At 37.7% G+C, this 13,246-nt stretch overlaps 1 protein-coding gene across 4 annotated transcripts in view; it reads right to left on the bottom strand.

The window, feature by feature from the left end:
* The window catches only part of PDS5A (PDS5 cohesin associated factor A), a 173,020-nt gene that overhangs the window by 5,425 nt on the left and 154,349 nt on the right, over window positions 1–13,246 (bottom strand). For all 4 annotated transcript variants that reach the window (XM_050947361.1, XM_050947358.1, XM_050947359.1 and 1 more), the window contains 5 exons: window positions 10,805–10,937; window positions 10,015–10,134; window positions 6,962–7,024; window positions 4,744–4,889; window positions 3,239–3,344 (listed from right to left, as the gene is read on the bottom strand). In XM_050947361.1, coding sequence (XP_050803318.1) covers window positions 3,239–3,344; window positions 4,744–4,889; window positions 6,962–7,024; window positions 10,015–10,134; window positions 10,805–10,937 — 568 coding nt within the window. The remainder of the gene's footprint in view (window positions 1–3,238; window positions 3,345–4,743; window positions 4,890–6,961; window positions 7,025–10,014; window positions 10,135–10,804; window positions 10,938–13,246) is intronic.

Below are 13,246 nucleotides of genomic sequence, written 5' to 3'. Positions count from 1 at the left end.
TTATTAAAAGGTTGAACTATTGCCGTTTTAGGAAACGGACTTGGTCTATTGTTCAGCCAATCAGAAATCAGCCATTTAATTATTTTTAAATCAGAGCAACCATCTGGCTGTTTACTGGGCTGACATTGCTTCCATTTGATATTAATTTGGCATCATGAAGTATCTGTTAGTCTTTATTTTGCTATAGAGCAGTGGTTTTCAACCTTTTTTCATTTGCAGAAAGACCCCTAAAAATTTCTGAATTGAGGTGCAGATCCCTTTGGAAATCTGCAGACCCCAGGTTGAAAACCACTGCTATAGAGTAATAAAACTCATAAACCCATACATTTCCAAGGGATTTTCAGACACATGAAAACAATGCTAATTCCTCTGCCTCCTTTTTTTTTTTTTTTTTTAAAAGAATGAAAAATTAAAAGGTTTTTGTTTAGCTACTTAATAAAATTTATATATGGCATTTATCAATGTGGCACCTGATCATCTCATGTAATTTAAAACGCATTCATTAAAACCATTCACCATAAGATAGATGCGGTGTCTGAAACTAGGATTTTTCTCTTTTTAGAAGTTTCATTATTACTTAAAAAATGGCTAAACAAACTTCATGGTAAGAGTTTTTTCTACTTTTTCCTGTTTTTTTTTTTTAAATAGTCTTATAATGAGGCATTTGGTAGTGCCTGGGAAGAATTTTAATTTTCTATATTTTGGTCATAATGGTTATACACAAGTTGTTCTTGAAAGCTTCCTAAAAATTGCTAGGTAACAATAATTATATATAATTTATATTATATAGGGAAATAATTCAGCATGATTACAAATGATTCAAAATGTACTACCAGAAAGAAAGGGTAGAGATTAAACAGATTCTATAAAATGCATGTTTGAAAAAAAATACACATCTTGGGAACTATTTTTCCCCTTAGGCAATATTTTATTCTTAATGACCTTCAAGCTAGTCACTATTTGTATAATTTTGGGTAATCCCAGTTAGTTTTCCTTAGCAGTCAAGAGCTACACAGCTGAAACATTTTAAGGTCGAGCAACGGAGCACTGAGAATGGAAATCAGGTATTCTTGGCTATAAACCTACTCTTCCCTCCTCACACTTGTGTGTGGACGCAGGCTTCCTAGTGTATGTTTCTGTAAAATACATTCCTTACAGGTTAGGAAGCTAACTTTCAGTTGGTGTAGATCACTTCAATTAAAAAAATAGACATGTGGACACAGGATCACAAACGGTCTTTAATATTGTGTGCAGTTCTGGTCTCCCATGTTTAAGAAGGATGAACGCAAACTGGAACAGGTACAGAAAAGGCTACTAGGATGATCTGAGGAATGGAAAACCTGTCTTATGAAAGGAGACTCAAGGAGCTTGGCTTGTTTAGCCTAACCAAAAGAAGGCTGAGGGGAGATATGATTGCTCTTTATAAATATATCAGAGGGATAAATATCAGGGAGGGAGAGGAATTATTTAAGCTCAGTACCAATGTGGACACAAGAACAAATAGATATAAACTGGACGCTAGGAAGTTTAGATTTGAAATTAGATGAAGGTTTCTAACCATTAGAGGAGTGAAGTTCTGGAACAGCCTCCCAAGGGAAGTAGTGGGGGCAAAAGACATATCTGGCTTTAAGACTAAGCTTGATAAGTTTATGGAGGGGATGGTATGATGGGATAGCCTAATTCTCGCAATTAGTTGATCTTTGATTATTAGCAGGTAAATATGCCCAGTGGTCTGTGATGGGATGTTAGATGGGGTGGGATCTGCGTTACTACAAAGAATTCTTTCCGAGGTGCTGGCTTGTGAGTCTTGCCCACATGCTCAGGGTTTAACTGATCGCCATATTTGAGGTCGGGAACGAATTTTCCTCCAGGGCAGATTGGCAGAGGCCCTGGAGGTTTTTCGCCTTCCTCTGCAGCGTGGGGCACGAGTCACTTGCTGGAGGATTCTCTGCACCTTGAGGTCTTTAAACCATGATTTGAGGACTTCAATGACTCAGACATAGGTCAGGGGGTTGTTACAGGAGTGGGTGGGTGAGATTCTGTGGCCTGCGTTGTGCAGGAGGTCAGACTAGATCATCATAATGGTCCCTTCTGACCTTAAAGTCTGTGATATCAATAGGAGCGGTGTACCTAAATACTGTATAGCTTTGAAAAGCTCAAAGACATTTTTTCAAAAAGTGGGAACATTTACCTTTTTGAACTGTCATGTCTCACATATGCCTTGTCCAATTTGTCTCAAACTTTACAGAAAAATTCCACCCTGACAAAAACTTATGATTGTGAAATTTCAGAAAGGTTGTTTTCAGTTTTGGAGAAGGTGTGGGTAGGATGTCATAAATGATCTTACATGACAGTATCTTCAATCTTGTCTACATAAAGATTAGCCTCCTTGCACAATATGCACTAGAAATGCCTGCTTTCATCTTTACCTAAATAATTACTTAAGAGACTTGATAAATATATGTACTGCATCATAAAATTAGCACTATCCATTCCCTTCTCAATAATTACAAAAATGTAGTACTGACCTTAGATTTTTTTTTAAATTGTATTCTATGAGAGAGGTTTTTTCTTCTTTAAAAAAGCTCAAGGAAATAAAATATTAAAAAAATCAAAGTTTAAATACTATTTTGGTTGTGGCACAATCCAGTAGAAACAAAGACCTGTAATGAGGGGAGGAATACTCTTTATTTAACTCTTGTGCTGTTGTGCATATTCTTTTCTCCTCTCAACAATTGCTAATTGGGTGTTCTAGACTAAGCATCTTTACACCATCCATGACACATCATGTCTAGTGATTTTATTAAACTGAGTGCAATCTCTGACCACATACTTACCAGATCAGGCAGATCTATCAAATGTAAATAGTCAAACACACTGGCTATAACCTTAACTTAAAACATTAAAACCAGAAACAAACAGAAAAAAAGATGGAAAATGTGAAGGTTCCATTGTACTCCCTTCCACTCCCCCATTGGTATTTCATAAAATAGGAATAACTAGTCCATACTGTTTGACAATACATGCCATCTATCCATTTGTCTGAAAAAATCATTAGTAGTTCTGAAAATAAGCTGTCTTTCCATGATCTGACAAAGAAAATAAGATAATTACATTGAATGAGATGAGGCATCAATTCTTTCAGAGACAATCTAGGAAATGCTGGTATATACTAAATGAATTTCTATGCCAGATTAGCAATAAAGATAGTGTTCACTTTTAAAAATATGAAATCTACCTTGTTTTTCACAGGTTCTGTCTTTGTTGGCGTGACTGAAATAATCCTCACTGGATTTTCATCATTTTCGCTGACCCCAGTTTCTGATATATCTGAACTCTGTTCCCTATTAGAGGAATTAAAAACAAATCACGTATGCAACTATTTTTTTCTTCTTAACATTGCAGACAGGCAGGAGCACAGACTAAAGTAGAAAAAAAAATTACTTGCCTTTATGGAAAACATTCTGAGAAGGGGAATATAAAAGTGAAGGCAAGTATTAACTTTCATTCAAGTGTGATATCACCAGTTTGGAAGATAGGAACAAATCTATTAATCAGAACCAGGAACTTGCACACAGCCGTTCCAGGAGGGAAGATTTTTCACAAAACATACTGTAGTAAGAATATTCAGAGCCATTACTGTGTGTACTCCAGGACCACCCAAATTTTGCCCCAGCTGAGGGACACATTCCAAATTGATATAGAAGCGGTACTATACTTCATTTTATGAAACAACGGAACCTTTGGTTGTACTCGACTTTCTTTCTTTAACCATTTAGCCTATCAAGTTAATCAACCATGAAACAAGCTAAACTCAACCTTAAAATTTCAAAGTGCAAGCTCTCTCTCGGGCAGATTTTTAAAAATCAATGGAAGTTAGGCACTTCAATTCCTTTCAAAATCTGGCCCTATATACTTTAAAAAATAAAGCATTTTCCTGTTACATATTATAAGCAACATTTATTCATACCATGTCGTTTTAGCCTTCTATTAAATTACAGATCAACTTAAATGAGCTTAATCAGCAAAACTCTTTGTTTTAACTGGGACACTACAGTCATTAAAAGGTGAAGAGAAATTATATTTATTGTTTATTAAGCAACATGATTAATTTAATTCTTTCATATTAGAAACATATGGGCTGTAGAATCTAATTACACAATAATGTTCTTGTCAGTGGTTTATTAATATATTTTCAGACAGAAAAATAATAAAAACAAGTAGCTAGAGTGTTCAATCACATGATATCAGAATACATTTGAAATCCATCTGGATCTAAATTGTCTTTATTATAACTAATGCGCACAGCGTAAACAAGAAAGAAAATTCTCTTAAATTTAGTGACGTTGATAAGTGTTGTCTCGAGGTGCTCAGATTCCATGGTCACGTACATGGTACAAGGTCAATTATACAGAGATGCATCTGCGGTTTAGCTGATTGAAAGCAGGGCAGGGAGTTAACAGAGTTAGATTCTATTCTTGTCCATGCCACTGACTTGCTGTATGATCCTGCACAGTTCACAATCTCTCAATGTATCAATTATCCTGGCTATTTTAAAAAAGGGGATCACGAGGGTGCCTATAAAGAACCCTGGGTTATAGGAATAAAAAAAATGCGATGTATCATTTCCTGATTGTACTTTGTTGAATTTGAACAATGGCATACAAACAAAATACTCATTTCCCAAACACAGGAGTATATAGTGTTAAATGAAGTAAACAGCTGTACACGCACACACACTACCTTGATCTGTTTCCCGGAGGAGAGCTCAGCTCTGAGTTTACACTAATATTGCTTCCAGTCTCTGATCCTGTGCTTCTAATATAAGGTCTCCTTCCAGTTGCAGATAATGGTTTGTTTACTGCACCTAATACACCAGTTGGCTTTGGCTAAAACGGACAGAGATTTATTCAAGCTTTTATTAAAGGTATACAAACAAGAATTTTAAAAACACACTAACAAATTTTTAAAATATTTTCTATGGTATAGTGAGGATTAACTTCACAACTATTACACTAAATAACCCCTTCCACTTGCAGCTATAATTCCCATCATAACTAGCAACATGCAGTAAAAAGCATTTGTGGGAGGTCTTTCCTAATACAACAGCTGTCGTCAATTAATACGTTCCACTACACTTGATTTTATAAAAAAAAAATTATTATTCAGGGAACTTTGCATATCAGGCATGCAAATGGCCATTGACTGGGGGGCCCCAAAAAAACTTATGAAGGTGGCAGCATTCTCCAACAACTACCCAAACAAAGCAGAAGAAACTCGCAATCTGTAGATAAGTTGTGTGCAAATAAATACAAACTTTCCCAATACAAGGGTAGGATTACGTTCACTGTCCAAGAAAATGGGAAATCTGAACACTCCTAATTCAATGTAAGGGAATCTAATGTAAATATCAATTGCTCTATATCATGTCTTTTGGAGACTTCTGGTGCATGGTTGGTATTTTTGGTTTCGATGGGCCTGATGGTAATGTATTTGTTCAGGTGCTTAAATAGGAAAAGGAGGTGGTACTTTTCTTTGCATTTTCTTTGCTAGGGCATTTTCTTTATAGCATGCTTGGCATAAAGCTGCTTCTCCAGTTTTCAGGTTTCCTTCTAGACCACATTAAATAAAAATATTCTCGCCATACCGCTCTGGAGTTGAGGGTTAATTTTACAGGAAACCAAGCAGGAAAACCATGTCAAAGATGCTGGGCAGCCATCTGACCAGCAGAACTGTAGCTTCTAGTGGCAGGGAGGCAACTAAACTACTACAACCAGGGCAAAGCTGAAAGACAGGATGTTTATTTTTATACTGAGTGCATACATGACCAGTGGCTGAGACAATGGCATTATAACATGCTAATGTCCTGCATAAAAATTGCCTGTTACTAAGCACATGGTCTGGTAGTTACACTGCCCTGGAACAAACAGCACACTAAGTTTACTTGAAAGTTAGAGTTATGTCTTTTATTATAAAAAATAATATACCATTTATGTACTGTCTGGAATTTGAACTAAGAGAAAGTGAAATAAACTTGAACATTAAAATGTTAGGGCACTAAATAAATATTAATTTTTTCAGATGTTTGGTACAACAGCAATAGTTAAATAACTTAGGCAACAGAAAATAAACCAGGCCTACTACTGTGTTTAGAGCTACATTAGTGAGGAAAAATATGTACCCTATTTAGCAAGAGTTGCTAGCTACAATGCAGTTTCCAGAAGATTCAATTAGATGAATGACTACTATCAAAGAATTGAAAGGCTCAGTTTATACAACCAGTGAAAATTTGTTTCAAATATTAATATTTCAGTAAACAAATTTGAAAACTATTTAAGCTATTAATATTAGCAGTGTTTCATAACTATCATGTACACAAATACTATAAAACCATTGTTTTTGACTCTAAGCAAAATTTACAGTAAATTATGTAGTACTCTATAGCTAAATGGAAGAGAGTACGTAAAGTAGCAAATGCAAATGAAGTTTAAATAAGAAATGTGTGAACTATGCTGGTCTCAAGATCTTTGCATTTTACAAGGTTACAAAATCAAGCCCTCCTAGTAATTGCCAGAATTAAGCATTTTCAACCTTGCTTCTGCACCCTTGTGTGTACAAATTATGAGGCATCTTGTAATTATCTGATAAATTACTATTTTAACTCCCACAGATTTTTCTCAGTGCACAGGATGGACAATGCAAGGATAGTAAGCCCTGTCCCCTGCTCCTCTCTGAAAACAGTGTCATATTAAAGGCATTTGTTAGCCTTCTAGTAAAAGCAGTTTACAATTCTTGCACCTATATATAACTATTAATTAAAATTGCAAACAAACTTGATAATACACTTTTTGAACTGCTGTACTGAGTCTTATATTGATTTCTCTAAAAATGAAAAACCAGAATGCCTATTAATCACCATATATCATGTACAAAGTCATTACAATAAATTAACATACAGTACCTTTCCCGTTAAAAGAAGAACCCTTGTCTCTTCTGTAATATAATTCCTGTCATTACAGAAGTCCTGTGTGAAAAAAGGATAGTAATTAAATCTGCATTTGTCTTCTCTATTTTAATGTTTTATTTTTATGTCAGTGTGAATGATTTATTTTGTCACATAAGCTGCTATCAAACAGTCTTGAGGCCTTTCCAATTTTCAGAAACTATACTTAAGATTTTATATAGCTTCCTAGTGACAGATTTAATCTAATAAAGCACAAAAAAATTGTATTCAGAACTGCACAGTTTGTATTCAGCAGTCACGCACTTCAATTCCAGGTTCCCAATTTTTTGTATTAACTTGAAGGTAAGCAAAAGTGATTTCCCTGTTGTATACGTTGTGTCTAGCATTATTATTTGTTTTGGAAGACCAAAGAGAAGTGGTTTTTATAAACTGAAAGTTGTAATCTTATTTTATTTTGATTGTGAATATATAGGTATCAACCTGGTCAATCATAATGCAAATCTATCTATCTACATCAGAGGTGGGCAAACTACGGCCCCCGGGACCGTGCTGCTCGACCCCTGAGCTTCTCACCTGGGAGGCTAGCCCCGGCCCCTCCCCTGCTGTTCCCCCTCCCCAGCAGCCTCAGCTCGTTCGCTCTGCCGCCGGCGCAATCACAGAATCATAGAATATCAGGGTTGGAAGGGACCTCAGGAGGTCATCTAGTCCAACCCCCTGCTCAAAGCAGGACCAATCCCCAACTAAACCATCTGCTCAAAGCAGGACCAATCCCCAACTAAATCATCCAGTGCTCTGGGTGGCAGGCCTGTGAGCTCCTGGGGCAGGGCAGTGCAGTTGCAGAGCCTGGCCTGATCCGGTCTCCATGCTGCATGGTGGCGGCCGTGTGGCTGGCTCCAGCCGGGTGGCATGGCTTTAGCACTGCCTGCCACCCGTGCTCCAGGCAGCGCAGAAAGGGGGCACGGAGTGGGAGGGGGCAGAAAAGGGGTTGGATAGAGGGCAGGGGAGTTTGGGGTGGTGGTCAGGGTTCAGGGGTGTGGATGGGGGTAGGGGGGAACAGGGGATTGAATGGGGGTAGGGGTCTAGGGGGGCATCAGGAATGAGAGGAGGGGTTGGAAGGGAGGTGGGGGTCTGGGGGCGGTCAAGGGACAGGGAGTGGGGGTGTGGATGGAGCAGGGGTCCAGGGGGAGGGGGAGGGCCGTCAGGAAACAGGGGGGGTTGGATGGGGCAGGAGTCTTGGGAGGTGGGGCAGATCAGAGGTGGGGGTCGGCCCTCCCTACAATTTACAAAACCCAATGCAGCCCTCAGGCCCAAAAGTTTGCCCACCCCTGATCTACATATTCACTTGGCCTGCATCACTATAAATGATACACTATAATGATGCAAGTAAGATGCCAAGTTACATCATTTAACTTTTGAAATATCAGCCTCTGGAAGGGGTCTCTGTTTATGATACTGGAAATTTTTAGATGTATTCTCTTGCATAACCGGAAATTAAAATCTATCCTGTATAATTCATTTGGCTCTACTTTAGCAATTTATGTCCTGATTATAATAGTGTGATATGGGGTTCTACTGGTGACAATGAGGTTACCCAAGGAAATCTTAAATCCCAAGAGGTAACTATAACAGGACTGCTTGGAAATAGTGACCATAATACAATAGCATTCAACATCCCTGTGGTGGGAAAAACATCTCAACAGCCCAACACTGGCATTTAATTTCAAAAGAGAGAACTATGCAAAAATGAGGGGGCTAGTTAAACAACAAACTTAAAAGGTACAGTGACTAAAGTGAAATCCCTGCAAGCTGCATGGGCGCTTTTTAAAGACACCATAATAGAGGTCCAACTTCAATGCATACCCCAAATTAAAAAACACAGTAAAAGAACTAAAAAAGAGCCACCTTGGCTTAACCACCATGTAAAAGAAGCAGTGAGAGATAAAAAGACTTCCTTTAAAAAGTGGAAGTCAAATCCTAGTGAGGCAAATAGAAAGGAGCATAAACACTGCCAAATTAGGTGCAAGAGTGTAATAAGAAAAACCAAAAGAGAGTTTGAAGAATGGCTAGAGGGTCCCATATGAGGAAAGATTAAAGAGGCTAGGACTCTTCAGCCTGGAAAAGAGGAGTGTAAGGGGGGGGTATGATAGAGGTATATAAAATCATGAGTGATGTGGAGAAAGTGGATAAGGAAAAGTTATTTATTTATTCCCATAATACAAGAACTAGGGGTCACCAAATGAAATTAACAGGCAGCAGGTTTAAAACAAATAAAAGGAAGTTCTTCTTCACGCAGTGCACAGTCAACTTGTGGAACTCCTTACCTGAGGAGGTTGTGAAGGCTAGGACTATAACAGTGTTTAAAAGGGAACTGGATAAATTCATGGTGGTTAAGTCCATAAATGGCTATGGTGTCCCTAGCCTCTGTTTGTCAGAGGATGGAGATAGATGGCAGGAGAGAGATCACTTGATCATTGCCTGTTAGGTTCACTCCCACTGGGGCACGTGGCATTGGCCACTGTCGGTAGACAGGATACTGGGCTAGATGGACCTTTGGTCTGACCCGGTACGGCTGTTCTTATGTAAGAGGCTAAAGATTATATTAAAAGGATTTAAAAAAAATTAAATGCACTATGACAAACAATTATCAGAATTAAATATATGTAGGATGTTTTAAAATGTAATCACTAATCTATCAGTTTTCTCTCTATACTTTTTTGCCACCTTTTCATTCCATTTCTTTCTCTGCATGTTTTGGCTTTTTCATTTCTCCTTCCTGGCAGGAGCACAACTCCTTAATATAATGTTCTGTCAAAGTCAGTTAAAACATCAGTATTTTAAATAACTATCACTTGGTAACAAACAACTTTAGCTGCATCTGCTCAAGGTGGACAATGGCTTAGCATACAATTTGTGCTATATAAGCGGATACTTTTTATAATACACAACAAGCTTTTCTCCCAACTCTGTATTTTAGACTATGATATAGCCTTGAAAGTTAAGTCACAAAGTATTTGTATTACTCCTCCCAGAAAATGAATTAACAAAACTACCTTTTCAGGTTGCGTAAAAAATTTGGTTGGCAATACGGGGTCCTTTGGTGACTCTGCATTACATAAAGCACTCTTGCTGTTGATTACACACAGTGCTACATCACATACTGTATAGAGTTTCTGAGGGGAAAAAAAGAGAAAGTGTGTTTTAGATATTTATATTTTTTGTAAGAGTAGCAAGAATGTACTCTTAAAATGTATAATCAATGAGCAAAAAATAATTCTATATCGGCTATTAAGAACATATTAATTTACACTTAAACAATTAACAGCATGCTTCGCTCCTCATCACACCTTGCCCCTCTTTGTAGTTTCCAGTTTATTTTCTATAAAATACTTCTGAATAATGAAAAATACCTTAGACATATAAATGCACATCTGATGGCTGTTGCTCACTCAAACACACCAACCAGTTTCTTACTCCAATGCTAGACAGTCATAGTACTTATACATGTTAATAATTTCCCCAAAGAGAAGAAACTGTATAATATCTACATGCAACTAAAAGTTCAGGGCTGTAGTGAAACAATTAACACTGAATAGGAGACAATAATTAACAAATGCAATTTATTCAACTTAGCTGACTGCTGTGCACTGCTAAAATCAAGAGTTTTTTTCAAAGCTGGAGATAAGTAACATATGTACATTGCTTACAACTAAAGTTCTCTCTAGAGGACAATAAACATTTCTGGTTTTATGCTTTCTAACATTTTGTGTGTCTTGTTGTACATCTGACTGTGAAACCTTTCTGCTCTCAACAACCACTCCCCAAGTGAATCATATTTCTTACTTCATTGGCCTTAGGCTCATCAGGAGACTGAGCATCACGGGTAAGCTTGATGTTTTCTGCCATTTTTTTCATGAAGGCATGGCTGTTGTTCTCATTCTTTGTCATTAAAACTTCAAGCATGAACCACAGGCACCTAATGAAACACAAGTAACTAAATATCATGTTTGATATTGTGATCTCCATGTGTGGAGCAGGAATAGCAACATCTTTAAAAATGTTCTATTAGATCAATCAGCTATAACAGCAGAGTCTTAAGAAACTGTGGTTAAACCTTTATGTGTGTGTGGGGGGGGCACAGGGGTGTTTCAGTATAGTTTAAAGTAAACTTGACATATATGCCATTTACTGATTTTAAAATGTTTTAAATTCTGTGTGTGGTTCATGCTTCAATTTACAGGTCTTTTAATATCACCAACCCGGTTTAGAACACACATATATATATTTACAGATCTTAAAATGTCAAGTTAACTTGAAACTACACTGAAATACCTGTGCCACAAAATTAACTAACTATTCTGGATTGACTTTAATGGGCTTTGGATCAAGCCCTGAGTGAACTCTAGATTAAACAAGCCTGAAAAATTAATTTTATGGTAATTGTGTGGAAAAGACTCAATCAATGCCTATATAAAAAGTCCAATTCATTCACTTTCTCCTTACTTAGTTCACTTCCATGAGCTAACCTCACAAAATTAAAAAAAAAAAAAACAGAGCAAATGAAGGGAAGAAAGAAGATGGATTACTGACAATGTCTCCTTGTTGTATATATCCTTTTATTGCTATCATGCAAAAGAAAGGATATTTAACAGAGAGCTGACATAACAAGCAAACCATGGGCACTGGAACTACCAGTGCTGGAGGTCTGGCAGCAACTGGGCTTGAAGCAGTAATAGCAAACAAATACATGTTTTCATCATATTCAGGGTTTACAGTTCTATTCAATGGTTTTTAGCACTCTGACTCTAAAAACTGTTCCATCACCCCTGAAGAAGCTCCCAATAATGGAGACAGACACCAAGACAGATGTCTCACATTTTGGTTGAATCCAGCTGCCTGTTCCATTGTACCACAAACACAGGCAATATTCTACAGAGGTGACAGAGAGAGACTCTCCCACAAAGTACCCTAGGGAAAAGTGCACTGATCTGATAGCCAAGAAACCTTTCACAAGCCTTATTATTGAACAATGCCTCTTACTCCACTAGAAGGCAGGCAAGCACCAATGCCTCCCTCAGCAATTTAAAAATAAGTTAACCGAAGGGCTGCACAAGGTAACATCCGGAAGGGATGAAAATAGAATCTAGGTTTATAATTTGGTAGACCTAAGTCTCAGCCACATTGCCTTTCAGAATAAACCAGCCAAATTAGAGTGCTTGCCTATCCGGCTGGTAATCTCTGCATTAGCCACTATCCAACACTCCTCTACCACAGCCATGACTAGAACCCAGAATATATATATTTTTTAAAGTTACCATAGGAATAATTACTCCAGACAGGACAGATTAGGCATTTTAGAGCTCACTACTCAAATAATTACATTTAAGTGTAAGAGAAATAAAAATTATGAAATGCATAGACCAGTCAAAACACTAAAATAACACTTTAAAAGAATAAAATTACAGAGAATAGACATGAATTGCAGGAAGTACCAAAAAGTACCAACAATAATAATACAAGTATGTGTTGGGAGGTGAGTGTAAAGGAGATAGAGTGTGTGAGAGAGACATATACACGCACACACACAGACTCGCCCTATTCTTCCTAGACCTACTCTTGAACATTGAGCCTATCTTGCATATAGATGGAATGTGAGTATTCTCTAAGCAGTGACACAGTGAGAGTGGCTGTCACTAACTGGGAAAGACTCCAATCAAGTGAGGCAACATTTACACACTCAGAATTTAAGCAGGTCCTAAGGAAGAAAATGTACCTTCAAAGGGAAGGAGATAGCCTGGGTGGCTGATGAGGAGGAGAAAAGAAGAGATTAGGAGTTTTTTGGGGGGAAAACAAGACAACTAAAACAAAAAACAAAAATACCTTATTGCTAACCTAATTTAATTAACTAAAACTAAGAAAGAGTAAGCGACCTAAGAACCAGGCAACACTAGAGAGACACACTCTCTCAGGCTGAAGTAATTGAGAAGAACTGAGGGTGATTTGTCTGTCCCAGTCCTATATACCCTCGGTCCATGTATATAGCTAGGGCGCACATGCAGACCAAATGGGCACCGGTACCAAAAGTGTCCAATCAAAGGCAGGTGGGGAACATTCCCACCTTAAGTGGAGTACCCATAGGTACTCAAAGAAGAATGGAGTTTCTCTTTTTTTGGAGTGGTCACTTTTTTTGTTCAGCCACTCTGTGAAGAACTGTGTGGGAAGAGAATTCACGTAAGCGTGCTCCAAGAGGGAGTCCTAGAAAAGCTTTGTGCACTAAAAGTACTC

Source organism: Gopherus flavomarginatus, chromosome 3, assembly GCF_025201925.1.
Source record: "Gopherus flavomarginatus isolate rGopFla2 chromosome 3, rGopFla2.mat.asm, whole genome shotgun sequence".
NCBI lineage: Eukaryota > Metazoa > Chordata > Testudines > Testudinidae > Gopherus > Gopherus flavomarginatus.
This window is presented reverse-complemented; position numbering and strand designations above follow the sequence as displayed.